This window comes from Hemiscyllium ocellatum, chromosome 6 (genome assembly GCF_020745735.1).
Source record: "Hemiscyllium ocellatum isolate sHemOce1 chromosome 6, sHemOce1.pat.X.cur, whole genome shotgun sequence".
Lineage (NCBI taxonomy): Eukaryota > Metazoa > Chordata > Chondrichthyes > Orectolobiformes > Hemiscylliidae > Hemiscyllium > Hemiscyllium ocellatum.
In genome coordinates, this window is record NC_083406.1 from 84,956,821 (window position 1) to 84,984,811 (window position 27,991).

The 27,991-nt window shown below is 41.8% G+C and overlaps 1 protein-coding gene across 1 annotated transcript; it reads right to left on the minus strand.

The window, feature by feature from the left end:
* Positions 1–14,658: 14,658 nt before the first annotated feature.
* Positions 14,659–25,963, minus strand: c1qtnf9 (C1q and TNF related 9). Its single transcript, XM_060826969.1, has 3 exons — positions 25,798–25,963; positions 20,762–20,824; positions 14,659–15,428 (listed from the first exon to the last, which is right to left on the minus strand). The coding sequence occupies exons 1-3, from the start codon at positions 25,961–25,963 to the stop codon at positions 14,659–14,661; spliced, it is 999 nt and encodes a 332-aa protein (XP_060682952.1).
* Between the last annotated feature and the right edge of the window lie 2,028 nt (positions 25,964–27,991).

Below are 27,991 nucleotides of genomic sequence, written 5' to 3' on the forward strand. Positions count from 1 at the left end.
TATTTCTTCCCTCTTAACCCAGCACTAATGCTGACATGCACCACTCACGTATTATCAGAAGGGATTCCTGCACTGAGACATAATCACATACCTGGAAATATCTTAATACTTGACTTGTAATGTTTACACTGGCAAATAAAATATTTGATCTCAGGTTGTTGAATTTATGCACTTAAAACAATATACTAATAATTAATAAGTTTGCAGCAACATTCCTAAAGGTGTATGAAATTCCTATGTGCGTTATTTTCAATACAGTAGTTTGATTCTCTGCATGTAGTATTTGTTAAATGATATATTATTTGTGCCTGTAATGATTTTTCTGCAAACATGAAGAATAAATCAACTTTTCTGATATCTACAATTAAAGGATATGTGAACTATTGTTGAGTACGAGCTCTTCAACACACTCAGCTCATTGTCAGGAAGGGCTGTTCAAAGTCTATTATATTTCAGTAAGATCCAGAGACATATGTTATGAAGGTGCTACATATAGTATGCAGTACTCTGCCAAATTGTGGGAAGATACAGAAACTCTTGAGCTAACTTACTGAAAGCATTGGTGGGATCTCAGAAGCATTTTTTCCCTTAGGACTCCTTGACTGAATTCCCTCAAGTCTGATGGAAGCAAGCTTTCTTGGAGTTATTCAATCAAAGTTCAGTTCTGTGGCTGAATCTTTTCCTCATCTGGAGTGTTAGTTTCTTTGGGTGATGAGTCCAGTTCCTACGTCTACTCAGTTTTTATCAGTGCAGATAGTTTTGATTGACGAGTTCAAGGGTTGCATCTGTCAGTGCATATCTTTGGTAGGTTCTGCTTTGCTCATGAGGCATATTGGAATATGGGACCATAGGAACAGGAGTAAACATTTCAATCCTTGAGCCTGTTCTGCAATTCCATGAAATTAGGGCAAATCTGTACCCCAACACCGTACTCTATAGCCCATATCCTTTAATATCTTTGCTTAATAAAAATCTAACATTCTCAGATTTAAAATTAATAACTAATCTAGCATCAACTATCATTTTTGGAAGAGAGTTCTAAATTTCCAAATGCACCCTGTGTATGAAGAAATAGTTCATAACTTCTCTCCTGAATGATCGGGCCCTGGGTTTTGACTATGCCCTTAGTTTGAGAATCACCATTCAGTGGAAATAGTTTCCTTTTATCTACCCCGTCTTTTCCTGTTAATATCTTGAAGACTTGAATCAGATCACCACATAACTTTATAAATTTTAGAGCTTTATTTGAAAACTGTCTCTTCTGGGAGTCCAGGTATCATTCTTGTAAACCTATGATGTAGTCCTCCAAGTTCAATATATCCTTCTTTTGGTGTTGTTAGGGTCCTCCAAGTAGGGTCGAACCAATGGCTACACACAGCTATGTGAGGTACAAGAGGACTGGAGCATACGTGCAGTTAGAAATGACTAGTGATGTCAGTGGAGTCTGGTGGTCGGTGTGAACAAAGATAATGGAAAGTAAAGGGAGTCCATTGACCAAGTTACCCTGGCAAGAGAGATTGGTTTTGTAAGGGATAGGATGGAATTGATAGTGATGGCAAAAGAGGGAGGGGTGGATGAAATGGAATTGGTGAAGTTTAGCAAATAGTGTGGTCAATTCTTTGATAGAATTTATTATTTTTATTATAATTAATTCATTATTTAAAAATGCTTTTCCTTGTACTAAAAATAAAACTTTCAATGAAGAAGAATTGAAAAAGATGTCAAGTGAATTAAAATAACACATTAGTATAAATTCAATAGATGAATTCACAGAATCCAAAAAGATGGATCCGAAAAGTTGTGACTATCATTCCAGTTCTGTGTACATGTTACACAGCACCAAGCACAAAGGGAGACATTTAGAACTTGATGAACTGTTGAATAATGATGTGAGATGGGACTAGACACCACATTGTATATGCTGCTACCAATTCTTCCAGGCATACCTTGCTTTCCATGGTCTAATATCATAGGAGACAAATCTCTACAGTGCGGAAAGAGGCCATTAAGCCCATCATGGTTAAACCAACTCGCCTGCACATCTGTGGACACTACAAAGCAATTTAGTATAGCCAATCCACCTTAAGTGCACGTCTTTGGACTGTAGGAGTAAACCAGAGTTACCACCAGAAACCCACACACAGAGAGTTGCCCAAGGCTGAAATTGAATCTGGGCCCTTGGTGCTGTGAGGCAGCAGTGCTAACCACTGAGCCACCGTGCTGGCCAGGTGAGGATAGCCAACTTTTGGGCTAACTAGAAGAATTTCTTCTAGAAAACAATGTATAGTTTATTGCATTTATTTAATATTACAACCATATAGAAACTGTTGGGACCTGGCTTTAGATCTGACTCATTCAAGATCCTTAGTTATTGTTGTTATGATATTATTATTGGACAAGTCAGATCGCAGAACGAAATCTGGCTTATTCGATTTTTTAATTATTTGATACTGTGGCCATTCACTGAAATGAACAGATATTCTGAACGATAAAACAAAAGTTTATAACAGAAAAGGAAAACAAATCAAAATATCTGAATTTAGAACACAATTTAAAACACCTTTAAAGTAAACAGCAAAACATAAATCTGTTTTCCAATTCCATCACTTTACAACATTTCAAATCCAGAGGAACTATGTCTCCAAATCCAATCTTCAGGTTTAACATAACTGCTTCTCCCCAGTTCGGTCCTGTGAACTGTGAAGTCATCTTATAAAATGGTGTGAGAACAAGGAATGCTGGTCAATTCTGGAATATCCCAGCAGTGCTGAGTTGCAGAAGGAATGGCTGATGGTATTATGAGGCTAGAATCGGACAAGGGAGATGCTGTAGGAGTGGGGTAGATAGTTTAAGAGACAGACTTGGTAAGATACGGTGAGACAACAGACAGCCTTATGGCAGGGTTCCCTCTGAAAGATAACTGAACTGGTCAACGATGGTAACAAAAGGAGAGGGTCTTCCAAGAGGACTGGCTGAAGAGACCATGCCACCAAACCCTGCTGGCATGGTTTGTGGATACCACCAAGGACAGTGCTGTCTCCAGGGTATGAAGGAATAGCCAACGGTGCCAAATGAAGATCAATGACCTTCTCTGCTGTGTCAGGGTAAGTGCCATACTCTGTTCTTACATTCAATCTATCTCTGCTACTGTACCCACCTCCCACCAAGGCTCATGCTCTGCCCTCTCACTGTTGCCCATAACATCTTCTCTTGCTCACTCTGATTACCCCAAGTGCCAACACCACACATCCCATATGGCCTCTGTGCTGCCCCCCTCAGTTCTTTAGAATACCTCATCACCACCTGCACAACCACACACAGCTGGCCCCCCTCCACATTATCTCAGCCATTTCTCTCTTTTCTGACATGCAGGACGACAGGTCAGAGAGAGCCCATATGATCAGGGGCGGTGGGGAAACAAAATCTGGGTCCTCGCCGCATACAAGAGGGACTCCTGGTCCTTAGAGGAGAAGGAAGTGAGGATTGCAGATGCTGGAGATCAGAGCTGAAAATGTGTTGCTGCAAAAACACAGCAGGTCAGGCAGCATCCAAGGAGCAGGAGAATCGACGTTTCGGGCATAAGCCCTTCTTCAGGAATGAGGAAAGTGTGTCCAGCAGGCTAAGATAAAAGGTAGGGAGGAGGGACTTGGGGGAGGGACGTTGGAGATGCGATAGGTGGACACCCTCCTTCGACTGACTGAACTGGTCCTTACCCTGAACAACTTCTTTTTCCAATCCTCCCACTTCCTCCAAACCAAAGGAGTAGCCACAGGCACCCACATGGGCCCCAGCTATGCCTGCCTCTTCGTAGGATATGTGGAACAGTCCATCTTCTGCAGCTACACTGCACCACCCCTCCACCTTTTCCTCCGCTACATCGATGACTGTATCGGCGCTGCCTTGTGCTCCCACGAGGAGCTTGAACAGTTCATCCACTTTATCAACACCTTCCACCCTGACCTCAAATTCACCTAGACCGTCTCAGACTCCTACCTCCCCTTCCTAGACCTTTCCATTCCTATCGGGCGACCGAATCAACACGACCGAACGACTCCCACAGCTACCTAGAGTACACCTCCTCCCACCCTGCCCCCTGTAAAAACACAATCCCATATTCCTAATTCCTTTGTCTCTGCCGCATCTGCTCCCAGGAGGACCAGTTCCAATACCGTACAACCCAGATGGCCTCCTTCTTCAAAGACCGCAATTTCCCCCCAGACGTGATTGACGATGCCCTCCACTGCATCTCCTGCACTTTCCGCTTCTCCGCCCTTGAGCCCTGCCCCTCCAACTGCCACCAGGACAGAACCCCACTGGTCCTCACCTACCATTCCACCAATCTCCATATACAGCGTATCATCCGCCATCATTTCCGCCACCTCCAAACAGACCCCACCACCAGGGATATATTTCCCTCCCCTCTCCTATCAGCATTTCAAAAAGACCACTTCCTCCGTGACTCCCTCGTCAGGTCCACACCCCGCCCCCCCCACTCAACAACCCAACCTCCACTCCCGACCCCTGCAACCGCAAGAAATGCAAAACTTGCGCCCACCCTTACTTCTCTCCAAGGCCCCAAGGGATCCTTCCATATCCGCCACAAATTCACCTGCACCTCCACACACATCATTTATTGCATCCGCTGCACCCGATGTAGCCTCCTCTATATTGGGGAGACAGGCTGCTTACTTGCGGAATATTTCAGGGAACACCTCTGGGACACCCAGACCAACCAACTCAACCACCCCGTGGCTCAACACTTCAACTCCCCTTCCCTTGGACTCCTCCATTGCCAGACCATAGCAACACGACGGTTGGGGGAAGAGCGCCTCATCTTCCGCCTAGGAACCCTCCAACCACAAGGGATGAACTCGGATATCTCCAGTTTCCTCATTTCCCCTCCCCCCACCTTATCTTAGTCAAATCCCTCAAACTCAAATCCTAACCTGCAATCTTCTTCCTGACCTCTCCGCCTCCACCCCACTCCGGCCTATCACCTCACCTTGACCTCCTTCCATCTATCGCATCTCCAATGTCCCTCCCCCAAGTCCCTCCTTCCTACCTTTTATCTTAGCCTGCTGAACACACTTTCCTCATTTCTGAAGAAGGGCTTATGCCTGAAACGTCGATTCTCCTGCTCCTTGGATGCTGCCTGACCTGCTGCGCTTTTCCAGCAACACATTTTCACCTTAGAGAAAGCCAGGACCATCCCTATGGAACTACAAAACATCCATGTCCCACCCCCAAATGAGTAAACATCATTCTTCATTCCACTGCAACTCTCCCATTGACCTAGCTGTCAATTTCATTCATTGCACAACAATCCAAACCACAGGCCATGGCACCTTCTCCCTCCCTCTCTCTCATGACTTGGAGATACAGCCTCCCCATGACCTCTGTGAAGAAATACCCAGCTCTCCTATAAGTGCCCCTCTGGACCTCTGACAGTGAGAGTACTGGGACCTCTGAGAAAGTATCAGCAAGTTTATCTCTCGTGTACCCCACCAGCTCATTACCAACATCGCAGGGAGACAGTAGGCATATAGACCACAATCTGGAGGATGCATCACTGTGACCTGGCTAAGCAAGAAACAGTCCAGACAACTGCTACTGAGAGAACTGTCAGAGCTCAGGCTCCTGCTCAGCTCAAGGCAGAAGAGGAACCAATGGTTTCAGCCACATGGTCAGGCAGGAACAGGAGCAACGGACAAGCACCTGGCACAGAATGGCCCTCATTGTCCAGCAGCTGCAGTGGAGAGCCAGGCCCAGCACTTGGTGGCTGTTGAAGATGTGCACATACCTGCACTCCATCATCCCAACCATTGGTCCTCAGGACTAAAGGCAGGGGACAGGGGAATGGAGAACCTTACCCTCATTCCAGGTTCCCCATCCTCACAAGGACATAGGCTACTGTTAGGAGGCACACAGCCAGAGGTGGGAGCCCCCACCCCCAGCCTGCACTCAGGATATTCCATAGTTACCAGGCATTCCTGTCCAGATATTTTGGAATATTATCAGTGGATTATTAATCCAGAAAGTCAACTAATGTTCTGGGGACCTGGGTAGTGTATTAGGCCCAATGATTTTCATCTGCTTCATCATATTGAATTGGGGATATTCATCAGTGATTGCACAATGTTCATCACCAGTCATGACTCCTCAGATACCGAAGCAGTCCACCTTCAATACGACAAGATCTGACCATTATCCAGGTTTGGGCTGACAAGAGCCAGACAACATTCATGCCACATGACTGCCAGGCAATGACTATATCCAATAAGACACAATTTAACCACTGCCCCATGACAATCAATGATGTCACCATCACTGAATCCTGCACTATCAACATCCTGGGAGTTACTATTGACTAGAATCTGAACTGGACTCACTACATAAACAAAATGGTGATACGAGGAGGTGAGAGACTAGGAATACTGTGGTGAGTAACCCACCTCCAGATACCCAACGCCTGTCCATGATCCATAAGAACAAATCAGGAGTGTGATGGAATATTCCCCACTTGCTTGGAGGACTGCAGCTCCAATAATACTCGAAAAGTTTGACATCATCCAGGACAAAGCAGCATGCTTGATTGACACCATATCCACAAATATCGACTCCATCACCAACATTCAGCAGCAGCACTTTATTCCATCTTCAAGATGTACTTCAGAAATTCACCAAGACTCTTTCAGTGGGACCTCCCAAATCCATGACTACTTCCATTTGGAAGAATAAGGGCAGCAGACACATGGGAGCACTGCTATCTCTAGGTTCCCCTCCAAGCCACTCACCATCTTGACTAGGGAATATATCGCAGTTCCTTCGCTGTTTCTGGGTCAAAATCCTGGAATTCCCTCTTTAATGGCAGTGTGGACCAACCCAAGCACATGGACTTCATCTGCTCAAGAAGGCAGCTTTCCATCACCTTCTCAATGGCAATTAAGGACTGCAATAAATGCTGACCAGGTAGCAACACCCACATCTCATGAATAAATTAGAGAAAAGGTGTCCAGGTCTTCCCCCTTCCCCTTGCCTGCCTTGCTTCAGAGGAAGCAGTGACCTGAATCGGATCGAGGTGAATAGGGATGTGAACATGGCATTTAACAAGTATCAATCTCTATCAAATGGTACCTTTCTGCTGCATAGTGATAATCTCACCACATCACTTCTGAAAAGCATAAAAAATGGTGTAAGTTGCTCCCAACATCAAGATGGGGCTCACTGCTCTTCTTGTCTGATGCAGTCACAAATCTCATCATTGTCCCCGTCACTGACACCCCCACAAGATTCAATTCAAGGTTTCTTTGACAACAGCCAGTTTGAATGGCTTCTCATAATTTGTTGCTGTTAAAACTGGTGCTATTTCAACACAGTTTTCAAATTGTTCAAAGATGCTATGGCATTCTTGTGCCCATTCAAATTTTATGTCTATCGTTAACAATGTCACCAAAGGAGCTGACACAGTGCTGAAGTCTGGAACAAACCTCAGATAAAATCCACTCTGGGACAAAGCTGCATAACACTAAGAGATGTGAAATTGTGGTGTACTTTTGATATTCCTATGCTAGGACAATCACAAGGTTTTGGGGCTATTTTTGATATTCTTATGACAATCACAAGGTTTTGTGATTGTCATAAGAATATCAAAAATAGCCCCAATTTCACTTCTCTTAGGTGTTACTTAGCCTTGTCTCACAATGTGATCCGAATAAGTCATTTTTGCTTTAGTAAATTCACTCACGGCCAGATTTATAATGAAATTGACTCTTTCTAGCCAATTAAACAATTTAGTTAAGAGGTATAAATTCCCAGGTTTGGCTGAATGTAACAAACAACATACTGTGACCTTCTGAAGGTGTGAGAATTCAAAGCTTCTGAGAAGGCGACAAGAGACTTATGGGACACTGAAGAATGTTTCAGTCTTATTGACTTGATGGAACAATGATTCATCAAACTTACCGCAATTTTATTTTGCTCATGGTCAAAAAAGAAGAGAACCCAAGCAGAGCTCTGAGAAACACCATCGGGGAGGGAATGGTTCTCAGCAAGGAGCTAGGGAAAGATAACCATTCCATAGGACTGTTTTACTGGACCAGGCTATCAAAGGTTACAACCTGCAGTGCGGTAAAGGCAACACAAAGGAGAGTTGATTCCCTCCTAAAATCTCTCGTGCTCAGTCCACCTGCAGGAAAATCCTGCAACCATTCAACTGCTAAGATCATCATCCTGCTGAACTCTGGCTTCAACATTTTTTAACCATTCTGGAAAGAGAATCTTCAAGAGAGTAAGATAACAGACTGTTTTTAATTTCCTCTTTATTAGCATCTTCTATTTGTACCAACTTTAATCTTTGTGTCTGTACTGAAAATGATATTACACTTTTACTTAGTAACTTGTTGTAATAACGTGCCATAAACTAACCTTTTTATTGTTTAATTGTAAAGTTTTGTTGCAGTGTTTAAGTTGGCACATGAAAAACTAACGGTTGATTAAACAAGCTGTACAAAATAACAGTTCATCGCCCACTCTGTGAATTCGACAGTGGTGACTGTGTCACAGAATTCTGATAAAATTTCATGTTTATATTTCTAGGTCTGTTTCGCATGTAGTTTTTTCCCCTGGAGTGAAATTTGAAACCTGTAGTGAAAGAATCTGGAATGATGGTTGTAAATTTGAAATCTGATACAACTTTACTTGCCACACATAGAGTGATAACTTCATGTGATTTCAACAATGTTTAAAAAGTTATCTACTATAAAAATATTCTTGCTCAGGTCAGCCTATTAAATACACAGTTGATTACACCATCACTGAAGTGGAAAACCAATGTAATTATTGCCTTCAGTTACCAAGTGGCCTGAAAATATTGGACAATAATTACCACAGCAATGTAAGTTACAAAGTTCAGGAAAATAGTCCTGTAAGTAATTTTTATGAATAATCACAAAATGTTTTCAGTTTTCAAATTCCAAGATCTTTAGGGCATTAGACTAATTAGAACTGAGAGAGTAATGGAGCCTCACAGTTGGGAAACCGAGGAGAAAGCAAGGTTACAATGGGAAGCGGTGTAGGAATGGATGCTTACCAGATTTGAGGGAGGCATTTTTCAAAGCTGTGGGAAGAGAAATTTGGAAAGCTTCACGTTGGTTTCATTCAATCAAATGTGGCCAGGAAATATCTGGGTGTTGCCTGGCCATTATTGTGATTTCTGAATGTAACCATTATTAGCGATGCTGCTAATTGGCTGAAAACATCAAATGGGGATTGAAAATCCATAAAAGAAAAAGCAATCCAAAATTAGCCTGTGCTGCTTAAACTGAACAAAGAAATCTTTAAAGGGTGACATCTCAACTATAAGAAACCTTACAACATACTGAGATTTTGTCACTTTACTAGACCTCCATTTCAATTTTAAAGCGAAAATATCACTTTGGGCGGCACGGTGGCACAGTGGTTAGCACTGCTGCTTCACAGCGCCTGTAGACCCGGGTTCGATTCCCGACTCAGGCGACTGACTGTGTGGAGTTTGCACGTTCTCCCCGTGTCTGCGTGGGTTTCCTCCGGGTGCTCCGGTTTCCTCCCACAGTCCAAAGATGTGCGGGTCAGGTGAATTGGCCATGCTAAATTGCCCGTAGTGTTAGGTAAGGGGTAAATGTAGGGGTATGGGTGGGTTGCGCTTCGGCGGGTCGGTGTGGACTTGTTGGGCCGAAGGGCCTGTTTCCACACTGTAAGTCTAATCTAATAATCATCAAAGGAACTATAGGCCTGTCATGATGAAACTGTACTAATGCCAGACTGTTACTTAATCTTTGAGCATGCTAAAGTTATGAGAGATGCGTGAAAGTAATATTGCATTATTTCAGGATACGTGTGTGATAATAAATAAACTTCTTTATTTTTAAACTCACAAGAAGCTTACTGCTGGTTTAATTTAATTGGGATCCTCAATCTTGAGTAAGAAAACATCCATCACTTCCAATCAAAAATATTGATCATGGTCAGTAAAAACAGTACATGAATTCTATCCATTACAGAATCAATCTTCAGTGTAGAAGATACATAAAATGTTCTTGAAATAATAGAGAACCAAAGGTTTTGTGAGCTTGAGGAACTTCCTTTTGGCAAACTGTTTAATTGAGTGAGATTCATGGCATCCCTGGCCCACGTTAACTTTTCTCATGAAATCTTCCTCCCTCCAGCACATTAATTACGTAACTGGCATCTTTGGTGTCCATCCTGTGGAATCGTGTGGCAGAAGATGACATGCTCATTGCTGTTGGGATACAGTAGCAATTGCACTGACAGTGTCAGATGCACAGCACCTATAGTGCTGCAAGCCAGAAACTAGCCTTCACACACTATTGCTCCACGGTTATTACTAAAGATGTGGCCCAGAAAGGAAAGTTTGTGACCTGCTTCATTGACAGGGATCTCTGCATGTGCTGTTGAATGGGATAAAGAAATAAACCTCTTTTTGCTGTTAACTGAGTGAAGCCTCTCTCAGCTCAAAGATTTTTACCTCATTGTCTTCTTTACCTAGATCAGACTTGAGACATATTCTGGTGAACACATTGCTGACGCGACTGTGCAGTGGTCAAGGAAGAAATGACCCAATCACTAGCACTCGGAACTTTTTTTTTTATTCACTTAATGGGGCGTGGGTGTCCCTGGCTGACCAGCATTTATTGTCAGTCCCTTGAGTTGTTAGTGGTGACTTGCCTCCTTGGGGTACTGCTGTCCACATGTAGGTTGACTCACAATGCCATGAGGGAGGGAATTCCAGGAATTTGACCCGGTGACAGTGAAGGAATGGTCATATATGGTGAGTAGCTTGAAGAGGAACTTGAAGATGGTGGTGTGCCCATGTATCTGAATTTCTGCAATACATCTTGTAGATGGTACACATTGTTGCCACTAAGCATCAGTGCTGGAGGGAATGGATGTGGCACCAATAAAGCAGGCTGTTTTGTCCTGAATGTTCCATCACACTCCTGATTTGTGCCTTGTAAATGGTGGATAGGTTTTGTGGAATCACGGAATCAATGGATGAGCCTCACACCACAGTACATGTAGCCTCTGAGTTTATGTAGTGAGTCCAGTTGAGCTTTTGGTTAATGGTAATCCTCAGGAGGTTGATGGTTGGGGATTCAGTGAATGTCAAGAGGTGGTGATTAGAAAGTCTCTACTGGAGATGATCATTGCTTGGCATTTGTGTGGTGTGAATGTTACTTGCCACTTGTTAGCCCAAGCCTTGAAATTTCTAGATGTGCTATTTTTGTACACGGACTGCTTCAGCATCTGAGGAGTCATGAATGGTGCTGAATATTGTGCAATCATTGGCAAACACCCCCACTTCTGATCTTATGATAGAGGAAGGTCATTGATGAAGCAGCTGAAGATGGATAGTCCTAGGCTATTACCCTGAGGGACACCTGCAGGAAGATATCATGAGCCGAGAGCAACCACAACCATCTTCCTAAGTGTCACATATGACTCCAACCAGTAGAGAGCTTGCCCCTAATGCTCTTTGACTCCAGGGCTAGGGCTCCTTGATGTCATATTTAATCAAATGTAGCCTTGGTGTCCAGGGCTATCACTCTTACCTCATGTCTGGAATTCAGCTCTTTTGTCCATGTTTGATCCAAAGCTGTAATGAGGTCAGGAGCTGAGTGGACCTGGTGGTACCCAACCTGGGTGTCACTGAACAGATTATTGCTGAGCAGGTACTGTTTGATAGCACTGTTGACGATATATTCCATCACTTTACTGATGTCAAGAGTAGATTAATAGGACAGTAATTGTCTGGATTGGATTTGCACGGCTTTTTGTGTACAGGCCATAACCAGCAAATATTTACATTGTCAGGTGGATGCCAATGTTGCAACTGTACTGGGAGAGCTTAGCTAGTGGAGAATGACAAGTTCTGGGGCATAAGTCTTCAGTACTATTGCCAAATAAGAACAAATAGGTCATGTTCAGAGTGACAGATTATAATTGGGTCACCAGACGAATTAATGCTTGTGCTCCATATTTATCATTAATGAATTTGATGAGTGACTGAATGTACTGGTTTCAGGTTTGCTGACAATAAAAACTGGGCAGTAAATGACATGAACACAAAGAAGGATATTCATTTTAATTGTAGTAAGGATTCTTTACCCTTTACTCCAACTCTCTGTTAAAAAATGACCATTTGACTTAGTCATAACTCGCTGTAACTGTGAGCTAACTTCCTGTGATTCATGTACAACGACACAACAACACAATGAATGTGAACATTTCTCAGTGTCACTTCATTGAAAAACAAATTGTGATTTTCGTTTATATTTCCTACCAAGGAGAATAACTTCATACTTTGTTGCATTTTATTCCATCTGCCTTGTTTCTGCCCTCCCTCTTCTATTTTATTGTCAATTATTTGGTCCTCCTTTGATGAATTCTCAATCCTCTGAAAACTCAGGCTTGTAGCCTTACTTTGGCAACATTATGTTCCTCTTCCATTGTTCTAATACCAGCTTTACCTCCTCTTGTTCAGCATGCTTAGAGCACTTTTCCTAAAGGGCTTTCATGCCTGATGGGCTGTGTATTTGTTGAAAATTGTGTAATAATTCTTTAAAAGTAGATGTATAGGTGGGTTATGTTAGTGTAAAAAGTGGGGTCTGCAGATGCTGGAGATCAGAGCTGAAAATGTGTTGCTGGTTAAAGCACAGCAGGTCAGGCAGCATCCAAGGAACAGGAAATTCGACGTTTCAGGCCAGAGCCCTTCATCAGGAATGAGGAGAGGGTGCCAGGCAGGCAGATTATGTTAGTGGTCAGGAACAGGTAGAATGTGGAGCCAGATTTCCCACTGGTCAGACAGTTATTATTCCAGAGTTCATGAGAGTTGCTATGGAGACCCTGTAGAATCCCCATGGTAGTAGACACTGGAGGAATTACTCCGGAAATTGAAGTCTTGTGACTGGAACTTTAAAGGTTTCAACTTAAATTGGAGAATTTGCGAGGGTTCTGATGAAATTATGCAACATAATTACTCAGGAAAAGTTAGACTATCAAAAGCGTAGTCTAACTCCTGAGTAACAATTCGGTAGAATCCATTACACACCCCCAGTGTACTGACCTCTTTCCATGGAACCCAACCTGAACTCCCATTGCTGGACATAACACCCTCCTAGTCCCCAACTCCCCTATCACCACCATACCACATCCACTGCCCCCCCCCCATCATCACCCCTGACCCATGCCAATCCAAACCAGCCCCTTTCTGCCATTGGCCCAGCTTAATAATATCACCCCTCCCACCCACTGGATCCTACTCAACCCTTCCTACTGTCAGACCGCCCATCCTTGGAAAATCTGGCCCATAATTTGGTAGCAAAGACTTTTTGAAAGGAACAGAAAACCTTGAGAATGGTGAGAGTCTGGGTAATGTTTATGTTCAGAGGAGTCTGGTGTTTTTGTATGTGAATCAGTGGAATTAAATATGCAGATCAGCAAACACACAAGCAATTAAGAGGTCAGCAGGTATGTTAGCTTTTGTTCCAAAAGTGTTGGACTATAAAAGAAAATAAGTCTTTGTGCAATTATAGAGGGCATTGATTAAAACCATTCCTAAAATAATGTACTGCAGTTTTGACATGTTACCAAAGAAATTACATAACTGCCCTCGATGAAGTACAGTGAGGATTTACGAAGTTGTGATCTCCTGATGTGCTGAGAGGTTTTATCCTAAGAATCGAGATTGAGTAGACTAGACCTGTGTTCCCTGATGGTTATGAGAGATTCTCTTAAGGAGCTCAACAAAGTTGACCTTCGGAGAGTGATAGCCATGACCGGAGTAAAAGTAATGGTTGACATCCTTAGAATAAGGGGTCAACCATTTAGGGCTGAGATCAGGAGAAATCTTTGCACTCAAAAGGTGGTGAATCTTTGGAATATTCTACCTCAAAGAGCTGTGCTTGCTCAGTTGTATATGTACTGAGCAGAGTTTTGCAGAGTTTTGAGTATTAAGGGAATGGTATGGGACTAATTGAGGAAGGTTGAGACAAATGATCAGCTATGACCTCCTTGAATGACAGATCAGGCTGGAAGGGCCGAATAGCCTACAATGACTCATTAACTTTATGCTCTTATGCCTTACATCAAGGTCATTTAGATTTTATTTTAGGATTACACAAGAACTCAGGCTTTCTGATAGGATGTTTACATGCCTAATGAAGGAAACCGAGCTGGTAGGATCAAAGAAGTGGTGGAAATAGCCTATAAACCCAATATGTGTGCCAAGAGGACAACATAGCTCAAGATTATATTGAGTTTCTGGCAAAACAAATTTTAACATAAGCTTATAGGTATGTTCAGCCATTTTATGTCAACAATTCAAACACAAATAAATCAACCATTAAAAAAGGACCTTTTTGGACATCAACATTAGCAACTGGATATGAAAACTTACCCTTTCACGGCCTTAGGAAGTCTCATAGCACTTTAAAAGCTAAAGTGGAGTGACTGTTGTAAGAAGCACACCAATTTCTGAATAGCAAGGTCTCATTGAGACAATGACCAGGTAATCATTTTTTTTATTTGAGAGATTGGTTGCTTTATTCTTTTTAAATCTGAATACTTACATCGTCATTGAAGACTGTCTGTCTTAATGATTCTTTATTCAGTAAACAACAGAAACCCCGTAAAAACAGTATCATCATCGTTGTCTGCAAACAGTCCATTGTAAGAATCCCCACCAATTACTTGAAGCCATACTTGATCTCCAGTTTGTAAATGCAGTAGAGTACCTCCTGCAGCCTGATCCTCACTATTCTGATAGCTATCAAAAGTATTGAGAACCAAAGCACCATTCTTATATAAAGCAACCCTGACATGTTTGACATAGACAGTGATATGATAAACAAAATAATAAACCCCAGAAAATACACAGGTAAATTTCCCTGTGGAGACGTTATAGTGATTTTGGTTGTTATATATGACTTTTTCAAACTTGATTGGACTGCCTGAACGAGGCCATTTGGAAACTTCTGTCAAGCCAACACTAAATGCACTATTCCTTATCAATGCATTCTCTCCAGTGTTCCCTTTCTCCCCTATTTCCCCTTTATCTCCTTTTTCACCTTGAATTCCAGGACGTCCCCTGGGGCCTTCCCTTCCTACTTCTCCTTTGGGACCTCTTACACCAGTAGGCCCAATAGGACCTGGTAAACCAATATTCCCCTGAAATCCAATAGGTCCCTTGTCCCCTTTTGGACCTCGAGGTCCTAAGTCCCCTTTTACACCTTGCCATCCTTGCAGTCCTAGTTCTCCCTTTTGGCCTTTGTGCCCAAATGGTCCAGGAATTCCTTTTGGTCCTATTTTGCCAGGTGTTCCCTTACTTCCTTGTTCACCTCTTCTTCCTTTGGCACCAGGTGCACCAGATGGCCCTAAAGTCATGAAAAGAATGTTATTTTAAAACCTGCCATTTTAGCATGCCTATATATAATTAACCACTTGTATATAATAGAAAGGTATATTTAACTGACACTTTCCCATCAAATTGACACAGCTACAATCCCTTTAATCAACTTCAAATCTGAAGATAATCTTGCCTAACAGGAAGTAGCCAATTAGTACTGATACATTTTACACTATTGACCTCCATCAGCATTTACACTATACACGCTGATGAACAGTGGCAGCAATGTGTCCCGAGGAAGATCTACTGTAGCAATTCATACAAGCTCCTTCAACTGCACCATTTTCCAGTTTTTTTTCTCACTCATAGGACATATGTATTGTTGGCTAGGCCAGCATTCATTGCCTGTCTGCAGTTGCCCTTGGGAAGGTGATGATGAACTGCTTTCTTGAACTGGTGCATTCCATTTGGTATACTACGCCCACAATACCACACAGCAGGGAGTTCCAAGATTTTGATCCTGTGACACTGAAGGAATGGTGATATATTTCCAAGTCCCAATGGGGAAGTGGCTGAGGAAAAGACTTGTGGGTGGTGGTGTTCCCATGTATCTGCTTCCCTTGTCCTTCTAGACCAGACCTGGGCATTTTACGGCCCGCAGGCCATATCTGGCCCTTTGGTCGTTCCTGTCCGGCCCGCATGAGGTCAATCTTAAATTAGAACATAAATGAAAATGTATTTATGCCATGTACGCAATACAACTGTGTTGCTTTTGTTCTGAAAAGGATGCTTTTTTTATTTACGTATGGACGTACATGCGCGTGTATGTGCCTGCATGAACAGCCAAACGTAATACTTGCTGGCTAGCCCTCAAAATGTCAGCTAACACCAAGACAAGTTCTGTCATATCCCACAAAATTGCCAGAAACAGTAAACCGTTTTCTGATGGAGAGTTTATTAAGGAGTGCTTGTTGGACTCTGCAGAACTAACATGCCTGGAGAAAAAGGAGGCATTTGAGAATGTGCCCCTCTCCCGACGCACTGTAACGAGAAGGACTGGGGACATCACGAGAAATCTGGAGCTTCAGTTGCAGCACAGGGCGGTCAACTTTGACTTGTTTTCCTTGGCTTTGGGTGAGAGCTGCGATGTACGTGACACAGCTCAGCTACTCATCTTCGTCCGTGGGATAACTATGGACTTTAAAATCACGGAGGAGCTGGCAGCCATGCAGTCAATGAAAGGAACAACAACTGGTAATGATTTGTTCACAGGAGGTAAATGCATGTTTGGACACTTTGGAACTAAAATGGGACAAGCTGGCGAGTGTGACAACGGATAGTTGTCCAAATCTAACGGGAACAAAATGTCGGACTCTTAAAGAGAATGCAGGATAAAGTGACAGAAATTGATCCTGAACAGAAGTTGATATTTTTGCATTATATTATACATCAGGAAGTGTTGTGTAAGTCAGTGTTAAAAAATTAACCATGTGGTTGATGTTGTAACTAAAATAGTTAACTTCATCAGGGCAAGAGCTTTGAATCACATGCAGTTTGTTGCACTTTTGGAGGAAAATGAGACCTTACATCGTGACATAGGCTACCACACAGCTGTCAGGTGGCTCAGCCTGGGCAAAATGCTGAAAGGTGTATGGGACCTGAGAGAAGAGATTCAAGATTTGTGTGTGAAGGAAGGGAATGGCATTCCACAGCTTTCAGATGCAGACCGGATTGCAGACCTTGGTTTTGCTGTTGATGTGACTGCATTTATGAATGAACTAATTGTGAAACTGCAGTGCAAGGGCCTTTTTGTGCATTAAATGTACAACTTGGTGAAGGCTTTTATGAGAAAGTTGCAGCTTCTCTCAAGAAATGGAGGACAACATTCTCACCCACTTGCCAACACTGAAGGAAGCCGCACCTTCAGCTGATCACCCCCACAGGTACTCATCTATGTCAGAAGCACTGCATGGTGAATTTTCAAGGCGATTTCAAGACTTTAAAATGGTTGAGAATGAAGTGCACGTGAGTTTTTTTCCCCATTTATATGCAGTGTGGAGAAGGCACCTAGTGATGTTCAGCTTGAACCCATTGACCTGCAGTCTGACACACTTCTGGCAGAGTACTTTAGGTCAGTCTCACTGCTGGATTTTTATTTTTCCTTCAAAGAGGAGAATTTTCCACACATGAGGAGGCATGCTCAGAAGATTCTAGTCCTCTTTGGATCTACCTATATATGTGAACAGACATTCTCAGTGATGAAGTTCTACAAATCCAAATACAGACCCTCCATCACTGATGATCACCTCGCAGCTGCCCTTCTCATATCCACCTCAGACATTCAACCAGATTTCAGTGCACTTGTTCAAGCTCAAAACAGACTGGATTTTTCTCACTAAACAAGTAAAATGAACTGAAAAACATCAAAAACACTAATTGATTTTTGTAGAGTTGTTTGTAATACTGAACAATAATGAAACAACTTTTCATTATTGGTTTGTGAGATCTATATGTTAAAAATAAAATGAAATACTGAAATTATTGTTTTTACTATTTATTTCTTCTTTATTTGCCCTACTCCACAATTTCATATCTTTATTGTAACAGAATATCCTTATTCATTTGATTATAAGTTTCAGTGCAAAACTATAGAATTTAGTACTTTTTACAATGGGAGAAAATTAATACTGAGCAGAATTATGTTCAACTTATTGTTGGTTTGGCCCTCCAACACAACAAGTTTCTCATGTGGTTCCTTGGAAGAATAAATTGCCCATCCCTGTTCTAGACGGAAGTAGTTGTGGGTTCAGAAGGTCCTGTCTCAGGAAATTTGGTGGATTTCTGCAGTGCATCAAGTATATGGTACATTTGGCTGCTACTGAGCGTCAATGATCAAGGGACTGAGGGTTTTTTGGATGTGGTGCCAGTCAAGCGGGTTGCTGGACAGTGTCAAGCTTACTGAGTGACGGTGGAAGTACACTTATCCAGGCCAGCGGTGTGCATTCCACCACGCTCCTAATTTGTGCCATACAGATGGTGGGCAGGCTTTGGGAAACCGGAAAGTGATTAGCTGCTGAAAGTTGTATCTTAAAACACATAATTACTCATTAGAAGAGCAAAAGCAGAAGGTGCATAGGAACACAACCACCTGCAATTACACCTCCAAGCCACAGATCATCTTAACTTCACTGTTCCATTGGCTCAACATCTTGGAACTCTCTTCCCAATAGCAGGTAGCGTTACTGCCCTGTGTGGACTGCAGTGGGCTGAGAGGACAGCTCACTGCCACCTTGTCAAGGGTAATGGGGGTGGGCAACAGATGCTACCCTTGCAATAATAAAAGGATTAGCCTCACTTAACCATGCATGGTGAGACTGATGTTTCCAATTCTACTACTTAGTAGCAGCTTGTCACACCAGCACGTGGGAAATCTGAAAAACCTTCAACCTGCAGTTCTCAAAGTGTGGTGCAGTTATATATATACAGATAGTGGAGTTAGACATTATATTTACCAGATGTAGAGTAGTGAAAGCTGCGAGAGGACTTGATTGAACTGTACTAAGTTATGAGGCATCTACATAGGGTAGCTAGGGAGAAACTTTTATCTAAAGATAGATTTAGTAGATAGGTTAACAATCAAGAGGCATAGTTTTAAAGCAAGGAGTGAGAGTTTCAGAAGCAATTTGAGGAAGATGTTTATCATTGAGAGGTTGGTAGGTAACTGAAAGGGACTACCTGAGAGGGTGGTAGAATCATGAACCAACAAGAAATTTAAGTGATAGATGAACACTAGAAATGCCATACCATTCAAGGCTCTGAGCCGAGGGGAAAATGGGATTAGAGTAGATAGGTGCTTGATGACTGGAGAATGGATGATGGGCCAAGGGCCAATCTGGTCAACTCTCCTGGCTCACATAACATTACAAAGTTAGTTTTAATGGCTCAACAGCAACATGAGCAAAGGAACTCAGCCCTCGTTCCATTCAGGTTTAACCGTAAGATTGGAGATACAATACCATGATGCATTTGGGTTCATACATGAATAATAGAGCATTTCTGAAGGAATTAAATGAATGCTATTAACTTACCTGGCACAGCAAACCTTTTGAGAACTGCATTAAATTGACTGCCTTCTGTCTCATCAAAAAAATGTGAGCAGTTGGAAACTAAAGGCCTTGCTATTATACCCAGTAGATAGTCAAATATTGACCATTTCACTGGCTTCACAAGAACTCATAGCAAACAGGCCACTTGTTAAACAAAAATATAAATCGCTGGAGAAACTCAACAAGTCTAGTGTTTCAAATGTGTTAATGTTTCAAATGCAGTGACCCCTTCTTCAGAATCCATCTGAATGCCAGGTAAATAGACTGCCAGTGGGTGGGTTTACAGACGGGTACTGAGTAGGAGTGTCAGGGGGTAGGATACCATGTGGGTAGAGTACCAAGCTACATGTTGGCAAGTGAGTGAGGTAAGTGATGCAGTGCTTAAGGTAGTTTGAGGTGTTTGGGAGAAATCAGGTCTGGGGGCAGTAGGAAGGGTGGGCTTCAGATCCAGTTGGGGGTCAGGTCAGATAGCAGGGAAACATGGAGCCGGGTTCCAGTAGTGAGGGTGGTGGAAGGATACAGTGGGGTGCCAGGTCACAAGGAGGAGTAGGTGGGTTAGAGACAAATAGGTTCTTAAGTGGAGAAGTGGGGTTAGCAAAAGGGGGAAGTGGTTCAAGAGAAGTTGGATGGGAGGAGTGGGGTCAAATCTTGGGACTGAGGTGGTGTTGTAAAGGATTTGTGTCCTGGGAGATGAAGATAGGGGAGAGGGGTGCCGAGTCCTAGGTTGTAAACGCTGAGGTAGGGGGCAGGGTCAGGTCCAGAACTGGTGAAAGGGGGGGTTCAGTTGCTGGCAGTGTTAGGCTTTAAGAGTCAGGGGGAGGTAATAGTTGGGGTTGTGAGGGTTAAGTCTGAGGTCAGTTTAATAATTACTCAGGACTTAGATTATGTATTTACTGGTCAAACGTTTCCTGAGTAACTATTTACTTAATTTTCATTCTCCAATTTAAATACAGACTTTCAGAGTGTTCCAGACATTGGGGAAATTCCCAGAAAATCTTCAATGAGCCAGGAAATTCCTTCAGTGTGCCATAATGGGGATTCCACAAGATCCTAATGTGCAAATTGCATTTATACTGGAATAGCAACAGCCCAGCCAGTGGAAAATCTGTATAATTAATTCTACTTAATCATCAAATATCAAAAATCCAAACACACATTGTGTTAAACTATTGTAATACAGACAATATTGATCATTGCACTCTCAGACTTGGTGAACACAGCATAGTAATTTATTGGAAAATATGAAACTTCTTGCCTTGTTCGCCAGGTTCACCTTTTGGTCCCATGGGGCCTGGAGGTCCAACTTTCCCGATTTCACCTGTTGTTTCACCAGAGAACCTTTGTATTAGGCTAGATAGTTTGAATTCAGTGCAATGTAAGGCAACACTGCAGAACACAACTGAGATATTAAAAACCTGTTTTGTGGTGTCAACCTCCCTCACATTAAGACAGCAAATGTTAATCCTCAGCACTGGGCAATGATCTAAGCAGGTAGTTTATGTACCTTTTATACAATCTGCATTCCAGACCTTTAGTTTTACAACAAAGAAAGTTGTATCAATTCTAAAATTGGTGGTCAATCACTTCCATGAGATATACATCCAGGCAGTGAAGGTGAAAATTTACTCTAAACTGTTTGTTGTCTGTGTTCAACTTTAAGTAAACAGTAATACAATTTACCATAACCTGTTTGGATGGAGTTCTCTGATGAAGGTCCTAATCCCCCTCACAGGGTGGTGGGAATCTGGAACTCACTGCCTGTAAGGATGATAGAGGCAGAAACCTTCAAGACATTTATGAAGTATGTAGATATGCACTTGCAATGTCAAGGCATCCAAGGCTATGGGTCAATTGCTAGAAAATGGGATTCGAATAGTTAGGTTGCTATTTTTGGCTGGTGTGGATATGATGGGCTGAAGGGCCTTTTTTCTCTGCTGTAGATCTATATGAGTCTATGATAGGTTGTTCCATGAATGGCAGTTCCTTAACTGAATGCTCCTTGACTTTTGCTCTCTGACTGGTTATTCCTGGACCAGCTGCTATTTCCATTATTTAAAGAAGATTGCAGTCCAAACTTGTATTCAGATTTAAAAGTAAGAATTCTTCACTATGAAATATTATGTTGACTCTTTACTATTTAATGTATTAAAGAGTTGATTATAGCAACTTGCAAGCTTATGTTGTATAGCTCCTGGACCATGTAATTGCACTGTTGTCAGTAGCAGGTATTATCAACCATTGTTCACTATCTAATATATTCTATTGAATTGATATTTTTGACTTATTATTGTCACATGAACGGAGACAGTGAAAAGTATTATTTTGCATGCTATCCCAACTAACCATACCTTACATAAGTACATTAGGGTAATAGAACAGGATGCAGAATATAATGCTACAGAGAATGTACGTAGAAAGATCTAATAAATGAGAGGTCCATTCATTAGGGGAATAAGCTGCTCTTGAACTTGTTGTTATGTATTTTCAAACTTTTGCATCTTCTGCCCGATGGGAGAAAGTATATCTGGGATGGGAGGAGTCTTTGATTATTTTGGCTTTTTTCCCAAGACAGTGGGAAGTAGAGAGTCAGTGGAAGGCTGGTTTGAGTGATAGACTGGGCTGCGTTCACAGCTGTCTAATTTTTTGAGAGTAGCAGTTAGCATACCAAGCTGTGATGCATCTGGATTGGCTGCTTTCTATGGCACGCTCTAAAGTTTGGTAAGAGTCATTGTAGATATGCCAAATTTCCTCAGCCTTCTGAGGAAGTAGAGACATTGGTGTGCTTTCTTGACTGTACCCTTGATGTGGATGGACCAGAATAGGTTGTTGGCGACATTTATTCCTAGGAACTTGACACTCTCGACTACCTCCACCTCAGCAACATTGATGCAGACAAGGACGTGTCCTTCACTCCAATTCAATGACCAGCTCCTGGTTTTGCTGACATTGTGGGAGAGATTGTTGACCTTACACCGTGATATTAAGCTGGCTGTCTTTCTTGTACTCTGTCTTGTTGTTGTTTGAGGTCCAAGCGACTATGATCGTGTATTTAGCAAATTTGTAAATGGAGTTAGAGCTGAATTTGGCCACACAGTTGTGACTGTATAAGGAATACAGTTAGGGGCTGCGTATGCTCCGTGTTGAGAATTATTGTGGAGGTGGTGTTGAAACCTATCCTTACTGACTGCAGTCTCTGGGTCAGGAAGTCAAGGATCCAGTTGCAAAGTGTGGAGCAGAGTCCTAGATTTCAGAGTTTGGAGATGGGTTTGGTTAGAATTATGTTGTTGAAGGCAGAGCTAAATAAATAGTAGTCTGATGTAGGTGTCCTTGCTATCGAAATGTTCCAGGGATGAGTATAGGGTCAAGGAGGTGGCCATGGATGTAACGCGATGGTAGGAAAATTGCAGTGGATCAAGGCAGTCTGGGAGGCTAGAGTTGATGTGTACCATTACTAAATTCTTGAAGCACTTAATAATGATGTATGTCAGAGTCACTGGGTGTTAGTCATTAAGGCACATTGTTTGATTTTTCTTTGGCAAAGGGATGATAGTGGCCTTCTTGAAAAGGTGAGAACCTCACATTGGAGTAAAAAGAGATTAAAGATGTCTATGAATATTCCCTCCAGCTGGTCTGTGCGGGATCCGAGTGAATGGCTAAAGACTCTATCGGGGCTAGTTGCTTTCCAAGGGTTCACCTTCAGGAAGGCCGATCCAACATCTGCGGTGATAGCTGTCGGGGCACATGACATCGTTTCATTGACCTTCGGTTCAAAAGCAGCATAGAATGCATTGAGCTCATTGGGTAGGGATTCTACTCGACTTAGCTTTTAGCCCATGTAAGCCTCACCACAGTTGACATGTGTTTATATAGTTAGTTTGCAGGACTTGCATTTAATCTAATTTTGTCTTTTGGCATCCCTGATGACTTTGTGAACATTGTACCTAGATTTCCTGGATATGTCAGGGCTGCCTGACTTGAATGCCCAGGACCTGGACTCCCGGTACATCCATGGTTGGGGAACACTCAGATTAAACTTCTTTGGCACGCAGTCCTCTACACACTTACTGATGTCTGTGATGGTAGTAGCATACTCAGTTAGGTTGGCCGCTGAGTTCTTTAACATGGACCAGTCCACTGACTCCAAGCAATCACGTTGGAACTTGTCTGTTACCCGAGACCAGCAATATACAACGTTCTGTCCCAGATCCTCACTCTTCAGTTTCTGCTTGTAATCTGGGAGAAGGAACACAGCCTTATGGTCTGATTTATCAAAATGGGAGTGGGTATGGAGCGGTAGGTGTCATCAATGATTGCATGGCAGTGGTCCAAGGCATTTGGTCCTCTGATAGACAGGAGTTGATGGTATTTTGGTAGCATGCTCTTGAGGTTGCCTGGTGGAAGTCATCGGCCACGATGAGCAATGCCTTAGGGTATTCTAAACAAGGCTTTTTGTGGCAGTGTATGTTTCATCAAGTGCGCTCTTCATTTCCGCACGGGGTGGAATGTGAACTGCTGTCTGGATGGCAGAAGTAAACACTCCCAGCAGAAAGTGTGGGCGGCACTTCACTGTTAGACACTTTCGGTTTGGGGAGCAGTAAGTCACCAAGAAGTTGCCATACCCTGCCCCTCTCCTAATTGACAACTGCTCTGGATCAAACTGAAATTAATAAGATGCCTATTGACTTGATAGATCATCTTGCCAGAAGACCAAGTCTGGATCACCTAACCCATTGAGGAATACTTTTGGCTTGACTCCTGTTGTAGATCGTCTCCCTCATTAATCTCTTTGTTTGACTTTTGACAGTTACTTGACTTTTTGCTTTGCTGTGACTGTGCCCAACACTGGCACATTTTCTGAATGACCTAGTGTGTTACAGATAAAACATTCCTTTTAAATAGCTGGGCATGGTCTTTACTTGTGAATTTTCCTTGCTCCCTAGCCCTGACAGGAACCTTTAGAATCTGATGTCTGTCCTTGTCACTGTACTGGTTTCTCATGTGTGTCTTTTGTGGTTTTAGGCTTTATTAACAGGACAAACTCCACTATCCCCTGCAATAAGTTAAATCTTCCCTGTTAGGATTGTTCTGTGCTGATTCCACACTGGCTTCACTCACCACCTATATCACTTTTTCTGGATTTTTTTTGGACTGCAATAAATGTGAGAAATAGACATTAGCAATTCTAACAATAATTGTTTCTTATGAACCAAGGCTTTAAATCACCATAGTTTCATATCTCCACCAATCTGCAGAGATCATTAATGAAATTAGCTTTGGATTCTCCTGACTTGTTTAACTCTTCTGCTAAATCACAGTCTTGCAAGAATTTTAGTTGATCTGAGGTTAAAGTAAGTTTCAGAAGTTTTACTACTACTTCCAAAATATCTGCTCCTTCTCACAGTTATATATACAAGTATATTAACTTTGATATGTTTCTGATTTAATATCGAATTTGGAAGGTATTTTATGTCTTAAGAATTGTTTGTTCCCAAATGTCTGGATGGTCTATTTGCCCCCTCTCTGAAATTATTATTATTTGATAATATCATTTGAAGTGCTATGTCTACCCAGTGTGCTTTTTTATATTCCATGATTAAAATATTTAAATTTGCAGAAATAGTCATGCTGTCGCTCAGTGATGCTTATAATATCTGTCCTGTGTTTGTGGTCAAAATGGAAGATTCCTGCCATTTACAGGTAAAGTGTTGGCTTCCCTTTTTTTTGTAGCAAAATGGAATGTTCCCACCATTGATATAATATGCATTGTTACAGAGACTATAAAGGTGGATGTAGAAGATAAATCTTATTCCTTTGCAATCCTAACTGTTCTCCCCTGAAGTCCATGGCATCCATGACGCATCATCAAGTAGGCTGAATGAAGATAAAATCATGGAATTCAGACAATACTGGCTGTGATAATTGTTAACCAATTTAATTCACATGTCAGGGAGCATTTTCAGATTTATGAATCCTGATTCTTTATTCCTTAAGTTTTTTTTCACAGTTTTGAGTTTTGCATATGAAAATGAGTAAATACTGTGAACTATTTCTTCGCTAACTTACTATCCTGACATCCTTTTTACAATTTACAAAAGAAATTGGCTTTTCTGTTGTCAGATGCAAAATTGGAGAATTTCTTTAGCTCAGTAAAATGTGATACAGATTAAGTTATTATTTACTAAAAACACTAACATTTTAGCTCAGCGTTTTTATCAGATTGGCTAGTAAAGAAATGTGTAAAGTTCAATACTTATAATTATGAGAAATGGAAAAGGTATATGAATACTCTACCTGTATCGCCTTTTTCACCCACAGACCCATCTCTTCCATCCCTTCCAGGTATTCCATTGTGACCAGGATTTCCTGGAATTCCAGGATGTCCACCTGTGCACATTTCCCTTCGGAGTACCTCAGTATTTGCCAGCATGATCAGAACAAAAAGTAACCAGATCTGCATTCTGGATTCAGATCCTCAATGTCAGGATTTCACAGCACAAATCTAATAGCAAATGATCAAAACAGCTTCATTGCAGAGCACAGACATAAAGGAACAGCAAAAACACTTCATAGAAGTTATTAGTGAATAATTATTTTTAAATAATTATGAATCAAGGATTGTTGTGGCATGCAAGGAGGTATACAGATCTGGTGATAGGTGGCTAAGCCAACTGTTAAACAAAGAAATGAAGATGAGGCCACACCCTATGGATCAACTGGAATGGATAAAAGAAGAACTGAAGGTTTTGCTGCAATAAGGAAGCCAAAATGAATATGAGGGAAGGGCTAAGCAGATCAATGCTACAGAACTATTATTGTGAATGGAGAGCCAATGGCTAGGTTGCTAGGAATTGAAAAGAGCAATTCTAAATAACCACAGAGATTTTTTCCAGGGTAAATACAGAAAGAAATGAGCTTGGAAAGATGTGTAAGGGTATGGGTATGATGAACTTAGGGAAAAAGGTGCAAGATGATCTTGTCACAGAAACCATAGGATTGGGTCAAGCTCAACATCTGCTGTGACAGTCAGATATACATTTAACTGCAGTTAGCTGTATGACAGTTAGCTTTTAGTCTCCCTACCTAAGAAAGGATATATTTGCCATTGAGAGTGCAGTGGAGGTTCATTAGGTTGATACTAGGGATGGCAGGATTGACCTATGAGGAGAGATTGGTCCAACTGGACCAGTATTCACTACATTTATAAGTTTAAGAGGGGACTAGTTTGAAACTAGTATGACACTAGCATATTATAAACTTCTAACAGGGATACAGAGAGTTGATGCAGGAAGGATATTTTCCCTGCTTGGGGAGTCTAGAACGAGCATAAGACTACAGGATAATCATTTAAGATTGAGGTGAGGAAAATTTTCTGCACTGAAAAGGATAGTGAACCTGTAAAATTCTCTATCATAGAAAGCTGTAGCTGCAAGTAATTGAATATATTCAAGAAAGAGTTTTTTTTTCCGATTTTAAAAACACCAAGAGATATGAGATGAAAGTGGGAATACGGCATTGAGATTAAAAAGTTACGACATGAATGGTGTAGCAGGCTTGAGGGCCCGAATGACCTGCCCCAACTCCTATTTTTGATGTTTCTATCTAACCAAAGGAAGCTAATCCACAATAAGCAGATGACTAATTTTTTGGCACCTTCATTTATGATCTATATTTCCTTGTCATCAAAATTAATTTCTATTTGAGTTTATGTCATTCAATGATATCTCACTTGAATTGTTAACAGGTAATTAGTTATCTCAATTATTTTCTTGTTTAATGGTTTTATATCAGCACTATTTAATATTAGGGGAAAGTGAGGATTGCAGATGCTGGAGATCAGAGACAAAGTGTGGCACTAGAAAAGCACAGCAGCTCAGGCAGAAACAGGAGACTTGATGCTTCGGGCATAAGGCCTTCACCAGGAATGTCATGTTCAGGAATGCCACTGAAGTTATTTAACTGTTGAGTTCAGGTTCTGGTCATGTTAACACTCAGGATTTCAACAGTGCAGAATTCAGTGTTGAAAATACCATGGAATGTCAAGGAAAGATGGTCCAATTCTCTCTGTATGGAGATAGCTATTGCTTGGCATTTGCGTGGTGTGAATGTTACTTGTCACATTCCTGATGAAGAGCGTTTGCCTGAAACATCAACTCTCCTGCTCCTCGGATACTGCCTGACCTGCTGTGCTTTTCCAGAGCCACATGTTTTGACTATTTAATATTATTAGACAATGACAACAGCTGAAAAAAATAGCTGTTTTATTCATTGTTATAGATGACTCAGGTCTCCAAGATGTTTTCTAAAAAAAGTAAACCATAAAATCAAAGTTTGTGAGAAGATTTGTAGCTCGGGTGCTCGTTGTTGTGGTTCTGTTCGCCAAGCTGGGAGTTTTTCTTGCAAACGTTTCGTCCCCTTTCTAGGTGACATCTTCAGTGCTTGGGAGCCTCCTGTGAAGCGCTTCTGTGCTGATTCCTCCGGCATTTAT

Bases quoted from the DNA above. Each gene is read 5' to 3' on its own strand.
- c1qtnf9 (XM_060826969.1), bottom strand. From the start codon at position 25,963: ATGCAGATCTGGTTACTTTTTGTTCTGATCATGCTGGCAAATACTGAG. The intron at 20,825-25,797 runs GTAGAGTATTCA...GTGAAACAACAG, and splicing joins GGGTGAAAAAGGCGATACAG to GTGAAATCGGGAAAGTTGGA. The intron at 15,429-20,761 runs GCAAGAAGTTTC...TCATGACTTTAG, and splicing joins AGGTGAACCTGGCGAACAAG to GGCCATCTGGTGCACCTGGT.